The sequence below is a fragment of the Mizuhopecten yessoensis genome, unplaced genomic scaffold (genome assembly GCF_002113885.1).
Source record: "Mizuhopecten yessoensis strain PY_sf001 unplaced genomic scaffold, ASM211388v2 scaffold6967, whole genome shotgun sequence".
Taxonomy (NCBI): domain Eukaryota; kingdom Metazoa; phylum Mollusca; class Bivalvia; order Pectinida; family Pectinidae; genus Mizuhopecten; species Mizuhopecten yessoensis.
Window position 1 is genome coordinate 8,264 of NW_018406814.1, and position 19,700 is coordinate 27,963.

Consider the following 19,700-nt stretch of genomic DNA (forward strand, 5'->3'; position numbering starts at 1 on the left):
TTGTATCCGATCTTAATTGTTTTATGTAATCATGCTTGTAGTATGTAATCATAATTGTAATTTTGAATCCTCGTTACAGTAATCATGATAGAAATATGTTATCAGGATAAATTGAAGTATTTAATCATGTTTGTTGTATTAATTACCTATTCTAGTATTTAATCATGAGTGTAGTATTAAGTTCTTATTATAGTATTTAACCCTTTTAACCTTCTAACAATGAGTAATCAGTGGATGATGTTTATACCAAGGTAATGTATATTTTCCAATATACATTTCATTTTTCAATTTTATTGTATGCTTAAACATCAGTAGTCTTTAACCATTATCTCACACAATACAAAAAACGATCTTATAACACCTAGTGGAAGCCGTGTGCCAATTAAAATTACATAATTACGTTACCAAGCATTTCAATCAACATGGTACAGTGTATCGTTCCAGTAGTTTGGCCCAGGTGAAATCCATGTTTGTTACATAGATAAATTATACAAACAATGGAAATCAGTTTGATGATAAATTAAAAGAGGAACTATCTTTTAAAATTTGATCTACCATATACACAATCTAATTTAATAAAACCATTATTTATTGAATATAACCTGTGCATAACCTGTCATTTTTTTTAACTGTTGTAAAATAAATGAAGTTTAAATCTTATATAACATATATTGTCATTAATGAAAACAAATGGCATTAGTTGTCAATATTCAGTTTTTTGAGAAAGTTTATGATTTTGTATTGGGTGTATCGAATACACTGATAGTGAAAGATATGAAAAATATGCCGTTTTTACCAGTTTTAACATCCCTGGAATTCACCAAAAAGAAATAAGTTATTGAATTGAACGAATTTGTGATCAACGACGAGTCAAGTAATAATTGTCAGGCTTTCAATTATGACGTCACTATAAAATCGAGATGGTTTTTTATCTTTCACAATAAACATTGAAAGTCAAACTCTATTTTAATCATAAACAATATTATTTCACCGGTAAAAATAAATTAAAAATGCTTATTGTTGCCATTGTGTGTGGAAGGTAATTTAAGGTATCAAATGATACCTGTAGTCCTTATGTCCTTAGCTTACATTATTTCTTATAACAACGCAAAAACAATTGATAAAAACACGGATTTGGCTTCAATCTTAACTTCACGATGAGTAAGCATGCACACGTAAAATACCTTAAATACACATTTGTTGATCTGATCTGATTGGATAGTAACACTCTTATTCGGCATGTCAAGTTCATGTATTACGTGTCCGTATGATTAGTACGGACTTGCTAACACAATAATGTCCATATGACGATGAATGTATAAAAATAAATTGGTCATGTACACATTTACAAAGAGTTGATTACGCTTGGTGCAAATGTCTAAAATAAGAAAATGAGTCTATGTTATCAGCTGCTCGTGTTAGACGTTAACCTTTGCGGACTGTGTTACATGTATGTCATTGGAAGCATGGTCTTAAAAACTCGCTTCACTGGAACTAACCTAACGACACGTATGCATGTCAGCAATGGTAGAGTATACCTTAAAATTACATATCTCAGTTTTAAACAATATATAACATATATCCAACAATAGATACATACTTATCTTATTTGATTAGGATTTCGTTTTCAATATAAAACAGAAATAGTTATGATATGGCAATAGCTTTTTACCGTTTAAAATTGTCTCGTGGGATTTCCACATACAGATTATAGTTTACTGAACTGTTTTTGTGAAGTACACATGTACGTCAATTAACAGTTGTCCAGATTTTTCATTATTTTTTTGCATTGTTTAAGTGTTTTGTTGACATAGGAAGGTAATATGAGAACATTTGTTCGAGTTCCAGATTTGTTCCATAACATAAAATAGCAGTAACAGTTGTTCCAATCAACAAACGCTTGAGTTGCTGTCTGTGTTTTCTGTGTTTTCCTGGATTGAAGCTGACTGTGATGTTCTCTGTTCGTATAGGGGGTTACAAAACGTCACATCCGGTGGGGGATCACATGGGCTGTGTAAAATAAGGATGCATTCATTACATATCAATGATAAAAAACACGTTTGTTCTGATATTGTAACAAATATTCCCTGAAATCTGTTATTGACAAGTTCCTTCTTCGAAAGAAATAACAACAACAAAGGTTTTCTTAAAATCGTATCAGCTCAGCTATGACACCCTTGTATATAAAGGGAATGAACAGACCTGCTTTATCCAACTGCATGATCGTATGACGTGACTAATGTTGTTGCCTTCGTAAACGGTGAATAACTTCCAAATTGTCAATCTAGGGGACATCGGATAAACGAAATTGATTTGTTGCATCCATTGTAACAGTTAGGATACTATATCTTTTGTTCTAAAAAGTTATACTTCCGTGCCTTTATTGGTGATGAAATCGCCTGTCGATGTTCCTTGGAGTAGCTTCAATGGACCATATCGTGTTAGTGGACAGTTTAAAAAATCCGTGTGGCTCTCTGCGCTTACCGATTTGATATACTGTTAAGACCATATGATATCACATGTAATAGATGAGGATATACGACAGTAGTCTGCCATTTTTGTGAACAAAAAAACATGTGGGGTATGAATATCGTCATTCACTTTTGATGACGTCACAATTACCGGTGACACATTTTAATGCCGTCACAATTAAACAAGTGCTAAACGGCACAAGGCTATCCCCCCTAAGATGTGGCACGCTAATCTTTACCGGCTAAAACGGGAGACACACCTGTGAAGGTTGGGAGAAAAATATTTCTACTGTACCTTGGCTGTGGTAAATTGATGTCCGAGTCCCCGTCCTGTCCCCTATCCGTCTGGTCGTTAGCATTACTGTAAAAACACCATTTAAACACATCAGCTAAATAGATAGACATCAAACTGTAATGAAAATATAGAAACCTGTGTGTTTAACATCAATAACGTCGATATTTTAAAGTGCTGTAGAAAACACTGCTGTAGCCGCCAGAGGTCCTGCGCTTCAGCGGTCAGTTCATCTTATCTTTTCGTATGATTGCGTAATTTGAACATTAAGCAAATGGGGCTTTTGTGGGAAAAGCCTTGGAACTAGAAAAAAATATCGTCGCCTTACCTTTTATTTACATTTCGATAATTCCTTCCTAAACAATATGAACGAACGCAGATATTTATTTGCAAAAGTTTATCAGAAGAATGCAATCTAACATTGTTTCGACGTGAATTAATGCAATAAAATGCCACAAGCAATGATTGCCAATGATAACATAACAAGAATGTGTATCTGAATGTTTTTCATCGCTCGCTTGATTGGTTTTATATATAATCAACGCCAGGTATGTAGTCGTGAGTTAACGTCCTGCAGGTGCAGGTCTGCTGCACCGCATGTCCTCCAGATAGATACTACTATTCCGGGACTTCTGCACCTACTACCCCCCTGTTATTGTTATTATATCAATAGTCGTCGGGGTGATGATTCCTGGACCAATACATTTCTGTAATATTTACACTATAATCACTCTCTCGTCGCTAATGTGCACTATATTTACACTTTTTTCTTGTGCTGTGTTAACACTGTAAATTAACAGTAGCACTTTATAGTATGCACTGTGTTAATAATTGTCCAATATGTTTACAATATCACTATGTAAATAGCGTACACGTTGTTACTTACTTGTCTTTATCATACAACGATACGCTTTCCTCTGTAAACGGAAAATTCGTCACATTTCTTCTTTTTGGAATTCTTTTTCTGCACAGGAATCACAGATAAGAACATTTTAAATACTGTGATGCGTTATTAATTTGAATATTTCGAATTGTCATTAAAAACATATTTATCTCTCAAGTCTTCAACTTAGTTAAATTTGACAGCGTATATGCAGAGAAAGTGAAAAAAAAAACTCTGCGGGTTGACACTTGTTACAAATATATCGCCGTTCACGACTCAGCGAGATAGCAGTCAGATGACAGCCATTGATTGGTTCCTTCAACATCTGGAAACATGGAATATATTCGGGATCCTTTATGTTTGAATATACAACAAAGGGATGCTGAACAACTTCGTATTCCATGGATGAACATTCAAATTTCCTTGGCGATAAAGTAATTCATGGCGGCTGACTGTGTATTATTCGACTATGTCACTACAAGAGCAGTGCTATATAACAACCATTATAAACGAATGAAAATGTTCAGATTAATTGTTTTAAATCTTAAAAAGATATCACGACAAGAAGAATAGTATTGTTCATTGTGTATTTTATAAATTTTGTCATTAGGACTTACCACACCAACATGAGGTCAATACTAATATTTTCAACCCCCAAATATGTTAAAAAGCTGTAAGAAAAAGAAATAGTCGGAGCGGTTTGCTATGATTGTAACTACGGTAGCCGTGGTTGCTAGGATAATGTGGTTCCATCGAATCCACAATTAAGTTAATCTAAAAATACACAGAGAACAACATTTCTTTTTTCTTTTGATAGTTTTTAAATTTTAAAATAGTTAGTAGTCTCTCGATCAATTTGATTCATTTATAATGGCCGTTATGTACGTGCATTGACACACTTCTCTGATAGTGACGCGATGGAATGCTCCAGAACGAAGCCGCCATTAATTACTTTACCACCAAGAAAATTTGAATATAAATAATATTTGCATCCATGGAGTAAGAAGTTTGTCAGCATCCCTTTGTTGCATTATTAAACATAATGGATCCCGGACGTATTTCGAGGTATTGAATGAACGAAGCAATGGCTGTCATCAGACTGTCTCGCTGATCTGTAAACAGGGCCATATTTGAAACAAGTATAAATCCATTGAAGAAGGGAGAAATGAAATTATAATGTAATAACTACTACGCTGGCTTCATCAAAAGTGTACAACGTCGTCACATACCATTTGAGTTCGCGAGACGTTCACTCGAAACAAACAAACCAATTCAATATTTTGCTAATGCGAAGAAGCAAAACAACAAACAAACTAAAACTGTGTGCAAAATCATTAATACTCAAGACATCAAGCTGAACTCAAAATTGATGCAAAAGAACAGCAGATTGTATTTCAAACATTTATCTTCAAGAATTTTCTTATTTTTTATTGATGAAAATAGACGATAGCCGGATGAATGTCTTCTTGGATTCAAAAATATCTACATATATCGTCCGTTGGGTCCGACATCGGGTGATATTAATCCCATATCGAGACAATTTGAATTGACGCATTCCTTAATACAAGCTTATTCGTGACTACCCGGTTGACGTAAATTGACTTATAGTGTCCCCGTACTCCGCCTGCTTTACCGATAAGTCCATCAGCCTAGTGCGTGGTATCAGGCAAAATTCAGAGTACGTTTGAACTCACACGGAAATAAACTCCTTCAAATCAGCTGTTATACGGAAATCAAGTAAACATGAAATACAAACTAGGAGGAAACACTTGCATTGTCAGTGTGGATTCAGAAAGAACGCTTTCGTTGCTAGGGTAGAACTTGCCAAGAAAGTGCTGACAACATATCCATTTATAGAAACAACTATCAACATTATGAAAACCAATATGACAGAAGGCTCACAGTATTACGTATCAAACAGGGTTGTCCGTCTTTTTCCTAACTCATTTTGACCAGTTTTTTGCTAATATAATGTTTATGACCGGCAATATTAGGTTTTGACAGGTATGATACAAAATAGCCCAATTGAAGATGACCATTATGACGTTGTAGAGCGTGATGCCACCAGCCGTGTGTTCGCTATGGCCGTCGTGAGTTCGTGCCTCCGACACGCCAGGTGGGACCGTTCCCCATTAAACTGCTCTATAACTCAGCCTTCATACAATAAAACGTGCCTTGTACGCGTGTGCATCCGATCAATTTCCCCCTAATTATGACATTTCATGATACTGTCTTCCATGTGGCCATTGGCTAGTTATATCCTGGTTGCCATGTAAGTTTTAATGTGGCGATATTTCCATCAGCTGCCTTGATCCCATGGTAATCGTTGGTCCTATCTCATCTCACATCTTGGTTAAAGAGTTTACAAAGCCGTGCCAACATGAACACAAGGAAATATATCGATCTAACTCCGTCGAATGTAAATACGTTTTTTTAATATATTCAGGGTTTTTTTCTCACTACTCACTATCAGGGGGAACTATAATGATAGTATACAACAAACCTAAACGCAATAGATTTTTTTGATGATGTCGTAAAATTTACCGTACAAAATGTTTGGCTAAATGATTTCTGACTGATGTAAATTACTCAAAATGGCCATTACACGAACAAACACTGACCATATTAAGAAGAAAAATTAACACGTTGGGGCAAGACGTGTATTTTCTTTATCTTTAAGTAAAGATGTTCAGCTGTCAGATTACATTCCAAGTGTAAGGGTTGGAATACAAAACACCACAGCCAAGAACAAAATATAAACCATAGCGTAAATACAATAACATACAGTGTTTCATAGCGTTGACAACAAGGACAAAATTTACTATAACGTCGACTTGCATGGGAAATATATACCATGGGATTGGAAGACAAGGACAAAATATATCACAGCGATGGCATACAGGGACAAAATATATCACAGCGATGACACATGTGGACAAAATATATCACACCGATGACATACAGGGACAAAATATATATCACAGCGATGACACACAAGGACAAAATCTCGCCAGTGAAAGTAACCACAAAATTAAGAACAGTAAACTTAAGAGATATCAAACCAAAATAAGAGATTTCAGGATTAAACAGAAACAGTTCAGACGCAAAACTATGTGCTCCAGAACGGTGAGTCAAAAGAACAAGCGTTTCATGTAGTATTTAGTTCTTCCGTTAATCTTAATGAAAATGGACAAACGAATATTTCCACCTTTAACATCATCTTACCTGTAATGTCTGCAAACAACTATTAAAATGACGAGAAGTGTCATAAAAAGGACGAAGAAGATGATGACAAGGATGAGGATGACGTGACGTAGATCCGGTTCTATCGTCACAACTTCCGGGATTTCATGTGTGACATCATAATCGTCAAACTTTTCTCCTTCAACAATAAAAAAAGGCGAGAACATTTAACCATTTTTTTACGGAAGGAACACGTCATGAGGCATTCAAGAAAATAATGAGTTTTTAGTTAAGAATTTGAAACAGTATTCACATATCTAAGACAGATACCGACACCATCGTAAGACGATGGCAAGCTGTGCACGCTATTGGGTTTTGCTATCAATACTATGTTACACGTTGCATTTCCCTAACTCGATTTCACCACGTTAAATTTAAATGATTTGGAAAGAATCCGTCTAAGTGATGTGATTGGTTGTCAAAACCTTAAGAATTTACGCAGCAGAACTTAAACAGAGTTATAACCTATTTTTATATTTTCAATATAACGCTTGAAATTTTGTTCAAATACATTTTCAATTTCATTATTCAAACCAACCTATTGCTGAGTAAACAAACTGTCAAAGCAGTGATTTAATCACCGCATGATATGAAATAATGTCTAAACTCAAACATGATTTATAACATTTTTCAGAACACTTACCCGCGTCTGTGGTGACTACAAGCGCTTCTCCTATCGATTTCTCCGTTGGTAAGGGGCGCCGTCTGGGCTCTATAAACATGGCTGCTAAACCAAGGGCGATAACTGAGTTATTATTTTCTGACGCAGATGAGGATGGGGTTGTGCTGTAAGACACATTATAATGACCAGTGGTCTCCTGGCTAGAGTCTACTGAGGCACTTGTTTCTTGGGAAGAGGGAGATGAGGTAGTTTGTTCAATGTGTGATGGGATGGAAGAGGTGGGCACAGGGATATGAATGAATCTGTATACGGCGTGAAAGCCCTTCCTCTGAACCCTATCGTCCGTATGGAATGTGATGAACAACACATTATTTGATGAAGTAACTGTCTTTTTGTTACGTCGCCCACAATAAATACCAAGTGTCGGAGATGAGTCAGACTCTCCGTCGAAAACCTCTATGAGGTCATATGCCAACCGGCAAGGTCCATTTATATGTCTCTCCAAGTCCATAGAGAGAAAGTTGAGGTATATTTTTGCTCCTTTGGGAGCTACTATCTTCCAATTACAAGTTAGGGAAGGGGCGTAATTGTTTGGCCAGTTTGGAGAGGAAATCATCCCGTTATCCTCAGTGAAGGTTCCTCCACAGGGCCAATCTGTTTAAAAGTTAACATAAACTGAATTTCTTTTTATGAATAAACACCAACAAATATATTGCATTGCATCAATAAGGGAATACAACCGGTAGTACCTTACAGGAGAAACAAAGTAATACAATCACCCCAAAAAAGGGAGAAGTTCAGATTCAATGTGTGCATGAAATAGTTTACCACATAGGTTTGGACTAATATGGTCACGTGCGCATCTATAGGCCAATTAGTACAGCCTATTTCTTTCTGACGATATGCTATAGAATAACGTTGAAATGGATTCACTACACTTGTTTAGTTTTCAATTTGAATACATTGACAGGATATTTATCATTCTTTTTTACTTTTCTTCTCTTAATGTCGGTTGTTTTATATTGTTAAGGGCTACTGTGAAATCAGAGTTTTTCGTGCTGGCCAACCTTTCGTGGTTTTACCGACAGAACACCATTTCTGTGGTACATGGATTCGTGGATTTCGATCACCCAAATTAGTGATTTCAAAGTATAAATACCAACAGTGTATAGGGAGTTCCTTTTTTAAAGTATTTGTTATCTTCAAAATACGGGTTGATAATAGAGCCTAGTAGAATGTCATGAATACAACAAAGTCGTGTAGAACATTGTCCGGCAGCTGATCTGACTTACAAGATAACACGGACGCTGGTGATAGGTAGACCTGAGCACAACGTACCTGTATGGAAGAAGGCTCGGAAGCCTATGGCGTCCTGGAATGCATTAGATATAAATGTGACGTTTAAACTGTTCGACAAACTGACGTAGGAGCTTTGTTTCGGTTCGCTGCACATGACCTTGCGATGAAGGTCACCATTCACGTTATCGCTGATCACGAGTTTATCGTCAGCTTCCTCACAAACAGTGCTGTCGTGACGGCCAAGGTCAAAGTGGGAAAATTCTAATTTAATTATCTGAAAAGAAACAGTGATCGTAGGCATTACGTTTACATGGAATCATTTCTAATAGAGTCCATCATGCGTAGTTAGGGGGATACGGAAATTCTAAATGGGGGTGTAGAATTAGGAACATAACTGGGTCTCTCATCTAGATGTTGAGCCTAAATTCTACAATAGAGGAAGGAATCTCCTTATCCTCCTTACCTTACGATTTTCTGTTTTCCTTCATACTCAGATATTCGATAAAAACAATCAGCAGTGACATTGCAAACGCATACTCATTATAGTGGATTTTCCACATCACAAATTAATCAAGAACATGCAAAAAAGCTTAGCAGCAAGTTTGTTAATCNAATGAACATATCGGTATTACCTTTAAACGTATTAGTATTAGAAGGGGCCCCTCCAAGTTAAACCAATATCTTAAAATATGTTTTAAAATATGTTCGGTATCTATTTCTTTGTGCCCATGTGAACGTATACCCATTCTCCACTAGGTTTTTTACTATAACATGTATGTATGTAATAGTCAACGGATTCCTATTCTTACAAAACAACCAACAAGTCCTCAAGTCGGGCGAGAGCAGCTCACTTACTCTAAACTTTGGGACCGTAATTTGCCAGGAACACTCCATGTTGTGGTAATAGTTCCTAGGCCAGTTTGGGGAGGCAAAGTTGCCCTCGGATGAGTAAAACACTCCTCCACAATCTGAAACCAAACCAAGGATTGATGAGATTGAAAAAGAAAACTGGCATTAAAATGAAACTCATTAACAAAAGTAATTTCTTAGCATCATATGTTTTTGAGGACCATCAACAATGGTAGACGTCATTGATATTTGTTTGAATGTAGGTATATATCCGGTGGAATGGATTTCAAGGCTTATTTATAGGCAATAGACGGTTGATCATCATTCTCTTGGGTTATCTTATCTCATTTTCTTATCATTACAGAATACGAAATCTGAAATTACCCAAGAACGGTTTCATTTCGAAGTGATGAACTTGTGCAAATCCATGACCGATCAATCCGCCTACATCACTTCCGGTCTTTGTGCCGAGTAAGCACGTGCCGTCCTGGATCTTCAAGTAGAGAAAAGCAGTTTAAAGTACCATGTACATGTTACATATATCATGGAGGTTGATCTGCAGTTGCACAATATGTGTATATATAGATACCGATCACAGAACCGCTTGAGATTCAATCACCAATCTATTTATCCAAACTATTGTGTAATTCCATTTTAGACTACAGACTTTAATAATTCGGTTTTGATACAGTTTGATCTGTATAGCCATAAATGCTACTGAGCCGAAACAAGCCATCCATCAATCATAAATTTAGCACATCAAAGATCCTATCTGATTTTCGATTAAACAACAGGCAACGCACATGTTACGCGCGTAATCATACCTGGTAGTCGAAAGAGCGACAGACAAATTCGCTTTCCTGTAGACATTTTCGAGCACAGTTGTTGGGCGTGACCCGCTTGAATGTTTTCTCGTTGTTTCCCAGTACGGCGGAGTACGGAGTGGGATAGAACATTTCCAGATATTCCTCTGTGGAGATAGAAATTACACAAGTTTTTAGTACAACATTTTTCTATATACATGTAGACAAGTGTTAAAAGGATAAGACTGGTAAGGATTTATATGGTTTAAAGTCTTGTAAACAGCTGAGGTTTAAGGACGTGTGCAGTAGATAATATAATATAAACCTTCCTTTTCTGCTGCTTTTGTGTGAGTATTTGGTATATATCGTACCCCAAAGTCAATTGGTTCTGTACATTTAATTCGAATCCAAGTGTTTTTGAATAGATATTTTACTATTTTAAATTACTATTCTTTACGAAATTATGATATTTCAAGAGTAACAAATACTACTCAACATTAAGTCGATGCTAGTTTTAAAAAAACATAGAGCTCTCTATGGAGATGTATATTTCCCTCAAAACGACTGATTTGAGGAATTACAGACATAAGACTCGCGTTCATAAGAATATGAATAAGTCTGAGGACCATATAACCGTGTTAAAGAACAAAATTTGTAATATCAATAGCAGACGATAAAAAAACAATCGACGAACCAAATTTAATCAACGACCAGCAAAATGACGTTACATAGTAACAGTTTGATGAAGTCGACACAATGGGTCATATTCCAACTAACCCAGAACTGGAAAATATCAAAAGCACACTCAATGGGATCGATACATTATTGAGTAACCTCGACATCAGCAAGTCACCAGGGCCAAGTTGTATCTCACCAAGATTTCTGAAGGTATTTCATCAGACAGTTGCTCCCCTGCTGATCTTGATATTTGTAAAATTCCTCGTCAACTAGCCTATATAGAACAAGACAAGGATGGAGCCAATCGACTCGTTGAAGACAATATATTTGAAAGGGACGGTTTGTGTCACAAGAGTTTGTGGAAGACCTGATCATAAAACCTGAAGGACAGTCAACAGACAGACATCCTCATTTTTGACATTGCTAAGGTGTTTGAAAAGGTCAATCACGGCCTGCTGACCCAAAATCTGTACAGCAAGGTCAGAAGAATAAAAGGGGAAGATATGTATCGGAAATAACGTACTTTTTGACTAAACTTTATTAAGTTGATTAGTGATGATGTTTACTTCACAACTAGCTAAACTTCATAACATCTGTGCCAAACGTTTCGTAGTTCGACACGAGATAGAATCGTTAGTTCTTTTTACATACGGTGTAAACTTTCGACAGTTGTTGTCATATTTGTTTAATAGTAATGTCACTTTTGTCACGTGCTCGTCGAATCCACACGCCTTCGTTGCTGTTCACCAAAAGTTACTGTGGTCTCTATGTACTTTTCGAATAGAAATGTTAAGATAGTATCTCAGACTGATCTTTGTAAATTGACACTGTATGACTTTCTGTTCTGTTTTTACTTGTTTGGGGTTTTGCATTTAATCAAGAATTTCCTAATCATACAACTTTGCATTGAAACTATTATTACTCATGACCTTACCCTTCAATTTCGTCCTTTCAGAATTGATCGTTACATAAGTTATCTTTTAAAAGCATTAGCTTTGAATGGAATACAAACCTTCGCAGACGAACTATTTATTGTTTTAATTCCCGCCACAACTGTGCTATCATGAAGTGAATGCATTTTATCAAAATGCTTTTTGCGAACGAAGAGATCGATATCGAGAGAATATTGAAACAAATTGCATTACCGGGAAACTTCATCTACACATGGAAAGCGAATCTCTCATCAGATCAAACTCGTTTGAACATCGCGAGAAAAAGTCTCAAGTTGCCTTAATTTCACATTTCAGTTCACACACGTCTTCGTAATCAATTTCCTCATCAGTCTCGCTCGTATGACGGGATATAACAAAATTACGACAGCGCATCATAAAAAGCGGAACGAATATACACAAGAGTAAAATGAAATTGCGGATGGATAGAAATAATTATGAATTGAGACTGTTATTTCAGAAAAAGTCAGAACTGTTGGAGTTTGCGTTGAGCTAAGCAACAATAGAAACCGACATTAATAGACATTAAGAAAGGTCCATTGCCATTCAATAAAACAAAACGAAACATTGAAGAAGGACCGTTAACGCTCGTCCATAGGGTTAAATATTTGTACACTGATGAGTACTAACTAAATTGACGAAATGCTCATATAGTGCAGTAAATATTCCTTTGTTTTGCTTTCTGTATCGTTTCGGTGAATTGTTAAATTGGTTGTTCCTTATTTCGTATTTTCAGTCAATGTTTAAAGTATTTTTGAAGTCATATTGAAGTCTTATTCTGTTTGCCTTTTGTGTATTGAACAAGCACTGTTTATCTTTTGATCCGTGATTTTTCGTTAAAACTTTACTACAATCAGTTTGTTGTAAATTTAATAGATCGATGGACAAATCTGATGTACTTTAACAGGTTATAAAACATGCAATTGTTCGTTTTATAACGTATTGCACACAAAGCAGCTTTATTTTTACCAACATCATTCGACGCACCAAATAGACACCGCTTTTATTATCTGCTTATCAATGTGTTACCCTCTAATTGCACACGTTGCTTTGAACTGATAGTGATCGGGAGCTATCGCTCGCCTCCCTTTTCTCAATCTAGAACACACTGAATACAACATTTATAACAAATGCTCGACTTGCACAATTTAAAATGTAATTTTAGCAAAACTCGCATCATATCAAGATTATACGCCATACACTTCATTGTCGAGACAGAATGTTTTAAAGTCTTCTTCATCAAAACGCTTCCATTTTAACACAAGTTTTTAGTACCAATCAAAGCTCTCGAAAGCTTCCTCTGTAACCAAACGGCGTTACATTTTCAATATGTGATGTAAATAAATTCTCAACACTGATTGGAGATTAAATGGCCTTGGCGTTAGGATGTCTGAATCTTTTGTTGCCTCTTTTACAGGGCTACTTGTCTGATTGAATCTACGAGCCTTAAGGCGAGTTTAATGACCTTAGGCTGTAGGTGGTAAATGTTTCAGTTTTATGACGACAAATTACAGTACAAACACAGAAAGAAACATCAAACGTACGTTTTTGTGATGTATAGCAATATTTCGCGATTTTTAACAAATATCATCAATTTGTGTCTATAAAAATTGTATTTGATCTCTATAAGATATATTTTAATCCTTAAAGATATGCATCTCTATGAACAAACCACCAACGTTGACTCGGTACATGTACACAGAGGTTACCTAACAACATTCACGAACCAGGTTTATCAGCATCTAAATGTTCACTTATTACTCAGGTGAACAGCTTCACGCATTTTTTTCTCGTCAGACTTATTAATTTATAAAAGTTGCAAAATACTCAAAACGAGTGAATGTAAATAAAAAGTGGAAGTCGAAGTGTGGATTATTTTAACAGGTGTTGTAAAGTGATACTCTACTCTGTCTCATCCGCTGAAGCGCTATTGGTGCGTAAGGAAATAATAAATGGCTGCATGCCTTGTATGATCTACGGCAAGATGCATAAGACATCCTGTATATTTCAGACTTTGTATATGACATACTGGATAGTACTGATGGTATCTGACACACATTCATCGATCAGAATCACGGAACATCTCCAGAGATTGTCGACACAGCTTACTCATTTACACACTTAACTAATTACAGCGCCACTCTAATGAACTTCCGACACATGCCTCGCTACTGTCCAGAATTATTTTATCTGACATACCATTACATACAACATGCATATATATCGTCACTATTTAGTTCGCTACGTTTGCGACTTATTTCAATATTTCAGTGCTTTCAGCATATGATAACTTAGTGAAAAGAAGATCGCATTGTCAACTGTGTATTTATATTCATAAAATAGAAAATTCAATAAACATTCTTTACAATAATACAATTATCATAAATAATGTTTTAGCGTTTGTACACAAAATAACATAGCAAAGGGTACTGATATGTCACGTATAATATTTATTGTGAAATTGTAGGACATTGTACCTACTTCACTTCTATTTCCATCTTATTGATAGATTCTCATATTTTATTGTTCAATTTCACACATCAAATATCACAGACACAAACTTGTGTAAACATATCCTAGATCATAAGTTCTCAAAATGGCAGATACCGTATAAATTTATTTCTGATATGCAATGCTGACATCTGTACAAGAAAGGCATTACCTCCGCTGCCCGATCTATATCTGCTCGGCACGCGCCTTTATCTACCCTGCACGCGCCATATCCGTTCTACGCCCGGTGCAACTTATTCTACATCATGCAAAACCTGCTACAAATTAATCACACTCGACATAAAAAAATTGACAAGTGTTTTTTATGTATTATTCTATTGACACTGTATGTCATGTTACAAAAAGGTTATACTTTTGCAATTTCCAAATTTCCTACCCTATACAGACCCGAGACCCTATATCATCCCGAATGGCCAAAGGTTCGAGGTCTGATATTATTCGAGGGTTGGTTTAGGATATGATATTAATATCTACCTCTTTATATCACAGGTAATATTGTGTTCCATATTACAGGGTTTCATGTCGCTCATGTTCACAGGTTTACGTGATGTTCTATCTAACAGGCACACAACTTCTGACACTGCATGCACGCCATATGTCTCATGCCAGAGCACATATCACAGATTCAAATGACGTCTCATACTTCAGGAACATACCATACAAGCCCACAGTGCCGTACATATTGGTTAAACCAAAGAAATACAAATACAAATGTATGCGCAATATCGTTAATCTAGAAATATGTTTTACGAAAACATACTTCAGAAACAGGATTGCTTTTAAAAAAATCTTTTCGTATTCCATTTTATGAAAACTCGTGGACTAATGAGGTTCTACGGTGCTCCTTTCGGAATTATTTATTCAGCCTTATTATAATTTTTTGCCAACATAGTAAGATCTTTATAGTATGTAATACTTTGCTATCTACAAAACTGACGTTAAAAGATTGCATCGCCAATACATAATATCACGGTAAGAAACTACAATACCGCGACTAAAGCAAACGCCCTTTGCCACAGACCCATTTTTGCACGGTAAACGCTGCAGTGATGTGGCCAATAACAAGTTGTGTTGCTGCCAGCTGCAATTGACAAGTCGATTCTTTAACCCTTGTATCGCCTTGCTATGTTCTCTTTCTTTATTTGCTTATATATCTTGTACAAATGATAGCCCGAAGACACGATTTCCTGCACATGAGAAAGCACTTTGTCGAGTTCTACACACCAAATTAGTGGAATGCACTGCCGTAGGAGTTGCTCTTCTTGCCAGTGCGGAGAAGTGGAGTTTGTAGACCTAATTAGGAGCCAACCGCGGTTCCGTCAAACAAGATACAGAATCTGTTTAACGCTACGTCTGGAGGAGGTCTCTAACAACGTCTCAAAAACAATCTAGTGGGTTGTAGTGTACCAGGGTCGTCTTGCTTTGTCACTCTCAACCGAGTCTTTTGTCAACGAAAACAGTTCATTTATAAGGTCTTTCACGCACAAATTGGTTTGCCTGTGATATCGAACTGATCTCATTGTCATTTTGGCATCAGTTTGGTTCAGCAGAACAGAGGTACATGCCAATTCGCCGTATTTTGCTTCCCTACCCTTTTTCTACAAATTGTTATTTCCTTGTCTCCCTGTATACACCAACCGTTTACCACTACTCTACCGTATGGCTCTGGATGGTCTGAGTTACTTCCTTGTCTCCCTGGATACACCAACCGTTTTCCACTACTCTACCGTATGGCTCTGTATGGTCTTAGTTACTTAATTGTCTCCCTGGATACACCAACCGTTTACCACTACTCTAACGTATGGCTCTGTATGGTCTGAGTTACTTCCTTGTCTCCCTGGATACGCCAACCGTTTACCACTACTCTCCCGTATGGCTCTGTATGGTCTGAGTTACTTCCTTGTCTCCCTGGATACACCAACCGTTTACATCTACTCTAACGTATGGCTCTGTATGGTCCTAGTGACTGCCGTGTCTCCCTGGATACACCAACCGTTTACCACTACTCTACCGTATGGTTCTGTATGGTCTGAGTTACTTCCTTGTCTCCCTGGATACGCCAACCGTTTACCACTACTCTACCGTATGGCTCTGGATGGTCTGAGTTACTTCCTTGTCTCCCTGGATACACCAACCGTTTCCCATTACTCTACCGTATGGCTCTTTATGGTCTGAGTTACTTCCTTGTCTCCCTGGATACACCAACCGTTTCCCATTACTCTACCGTATGGCTCTTTATGGTCTGAGTTACTTCCTTGTCTCCCTGGATACGCCAACCGTTTACCACTACTCTACCGTATGGCTCTGTATGGTCCTAGTGACTGCCGTGTCTCCCTGGATACACCAACCGTTTACCACTACGCTACCGTATGGCTCTGTCAGGTCCTAGTGACTTCCGTGTCTCCCTGGATACACCAACCGTTTACCACTACTCTCTCTTATGGCTCTGTATGGTCCTAGTGACTTCCTTGTCTCCCTGGATACACCAACCGTTTACATCTACTCTAACGTATGGCTCTGTATGGTCCTACTGACTTCCTTGTCTCCCTGGATACACCAACCGTTTCCCATTACTCTACCGTATGGCTCTTTATGGTCTGAGTTACTTCCTTGTCTCCCTGGATACGCCAACCGTTTACCACTACTCTACCGTATGGCTCTGTATGGTCCTATTGACTTCCTTGTCTCCCTGGATACACCAACCGTTTACCACTACGCTACCGTATGGCTCTGTCAGGTCCTAGTGACTTCCGTGTCTCCCTGGATACACCAACCGTTTACCACTACGCTACCGTATGGCTCTGTCAGGTCCTAGTGACTTCCGTGTCTCCCTGGATACACCAACCGTTTACCACTACTTTACCGTATGACTCTGTATGGTTTTAGTTTACTTTGAGTTTCTTTTGCAGACATAAATTGTAAATTGCTAACGTTATAAAGAGTTATATAGGCAACTTTATATTTTCGCTGTATTCTACATACATTTTATTTCTTCGGGCCACTTTAGGCATATCTTTTCCTTTTTGACCTACATGTATGGTACCAAATTACCATAAGATACAGTAAAGGTTTACTTTGTTTTACTTTTTGCATTGACAGGTTAAAATATATAAAAAAAAGTGTTTCCGCACTTCGCATTTAAGTACATTATGCTTGATTTTCTTTCAGTATACAGTATATCCGGGAAAGAGAGAGAGAAAAAGTTAGATACGTATATCAATGTCACACAATTTCAGTGACACGTTTCGGCTTTATATACGACTTTCAGCATCCCTGTAGACACGTGTAATACAATTAAGGTTTCGCCTGTAACCGTCTCCGTATTTTGTCACTTTTACTGATTTACACTCCCTCTTACCGAACTACCCACCCTGTGGTAAATGTATCAAATGTTTACATTATAAATGCGAAGTCAAAGAGACAGTTAATTAAAATAGACATATTGACCTTTGCCTGTCATCTAATTACGTACAGATATATTAATCTGAATAAGTGTGTGATATTTTGTATGGAAAATAAATGGAAGTAAAATATATTTAAGTCGTACTTACAAGAAAAACATCCTTTTTCTCTTCTGATCAAAACTTCATTAATACACGAGCAATTTCTGGAGTATTACAGCTTAGAAATCCCACTACTTATAGTTGTTTTAGTACTGTCTAGCATGGTCTACAGATATCATACACAGCATTACGATATACACTGGTATAAAACATGGTTTATAGATATGATTGTCACGTGTAATTATATTTTATAACAAATTAAAAAAATGTACATTCCTCATACATTCACAATATCTGACTCATAACCCGTTGTTGATTTTAAAAATCGGCGACAAATCAACAAAATAATCTCGTTTTATTTAATATTTGTGCTGAGATTAATCTAATGTTATTTCGATGGAATACTGACGTCAATTTCAAATATCAACTAGATAATAGTTTATTTCTGTTTTTGTACGTCTTCTTGAATATGGTTGAGTTATGTTTGTTTATCTCGTCTAGAAGTACGCCAAACAGTGTTAATGTAGTATACGTTTGTACACCTAGTGCTGCATGCTCACGATTCTTATCACGAACAAAACTTGGATATTGAAAAGGATTCGGCTCATTCCTTGCCTACCCAAATTGTAATTTTCTCTCTTTGTGTACTGGCCGCATTCTTCCTTTATAAATGACCAGTAGACAAGAGTACACGTTAAATATCTGCGAGGGAGATGGACAGACGTCCGGTGGTGATTTGTGGGAACTTATAATTAAGGTTGTCTGACTTATACTACAAGTTCATCAGAGGACGGACTGTGTAATTTATTAACTGCCCGCCCGATATGTCGCTCTAAAGGCCAGCCAGCGCTACCAAATCACGGCCCTACGTTTTACCAATTCAGATGACGTTCAATACTGCAATTTTTCCGTGCTACAGTGTTAGTAACTGTCCGTGATACAATGTCCATTACGGTCAGTTCAACCTTGTAATGATGCTCGATATGGTCATAGCTTGCGATAACGACCATCATAATCATTTCGATAAGCACTAAGAAGAGCTTGGCCTAAAGGTGTCGTCTGTGACAACTTGCGTTAGAAATCAAACGTGTCTTGTCGAATACTCAGTGATTTAGAAAGTTATATTTTCTGTTAATAACATTATTTTTAGGAGATTTAAATACTAATCTTAACAGCATAAGAATTAATGACGATGTACATATCATTCCATAGTATCATTTTAGATTTATACTGCAATACCAGTAATTTCTAGCAATAAAATGTACTTGCCACTTTTGCTCAAAATTATTGATTCACAAGAACGTCTTTCAATGGACATCGGTGTCCACTGATGGTAGCAACATACAATGTATCACTGCTAAACCCATTTAACGACGGCCAGTAATTATGAGTCACCACATTGAATTACAATCTATAAGTCTTGTTAATATTTGTTCCTATATTTTTTGCAACGATATATCCTGCAGTCAATCGCCTTTTTGGAGTGGGGAGTTTTCCTGATTTCCCTCACTATACTCATTTTGACGACTTTGTGTAATTTAGAAACTCTATCACTACACGGCTACGGTCGATTTTGGCTTGTATTGACGAATTAAT

The 19,700-nt window shown here is 36.8% G+C and overlaps 1 protein-coding gene across 1 annotated transcript in view; it reads right to left on the bottom strand.

Moving 5' to 3' along the window:
• Positions 1–677: 677 nt before the first annotated feature.
• The window catches only part of LOC110452893, a 70,737-nt gene continuing 51,714 nt past the window's right edge, over positions 678–19,700 (bottom strand). Inside the window, exons 5-13 of the mRNA XM_021501628.1 lie at positions 10,484–10,629; positions 10,044–10,152; positions 9,666–9,778; positions 8,850–9,084; positions 7,533–8,165; positions 6,872–7,028; positions 3,650–3,727; positions 2,767–2,832; positions 678–2,010 (exon numbers count right to left, since the gene is read on the bottom strand). Of these exons, the coding sequence (XP_021357303.1) occupies positions 1,890–2,010; positions 2,767–2,832; positions 3,650–3,727; positions 6,872–7,028; positions 7,533–8,165; positions 8,850–9,084; positions 9,666–9,778; positions 10,044–10,152; positions 10,484–10,629 (1,658 nt within the window). The 3' untranslated portion in view covers positions 678–1,889. The remainder of the gene's footprint in view (positions 2,011–2,766; positions 2,833–3,649; positions 3,728–6,871; positions 7,029–7,532; positions 8,166–8,849; positions 9,085–9,665; positions 9,779–10,043; positions 10,153–10,483; positions 10,630–19,700) is intronic.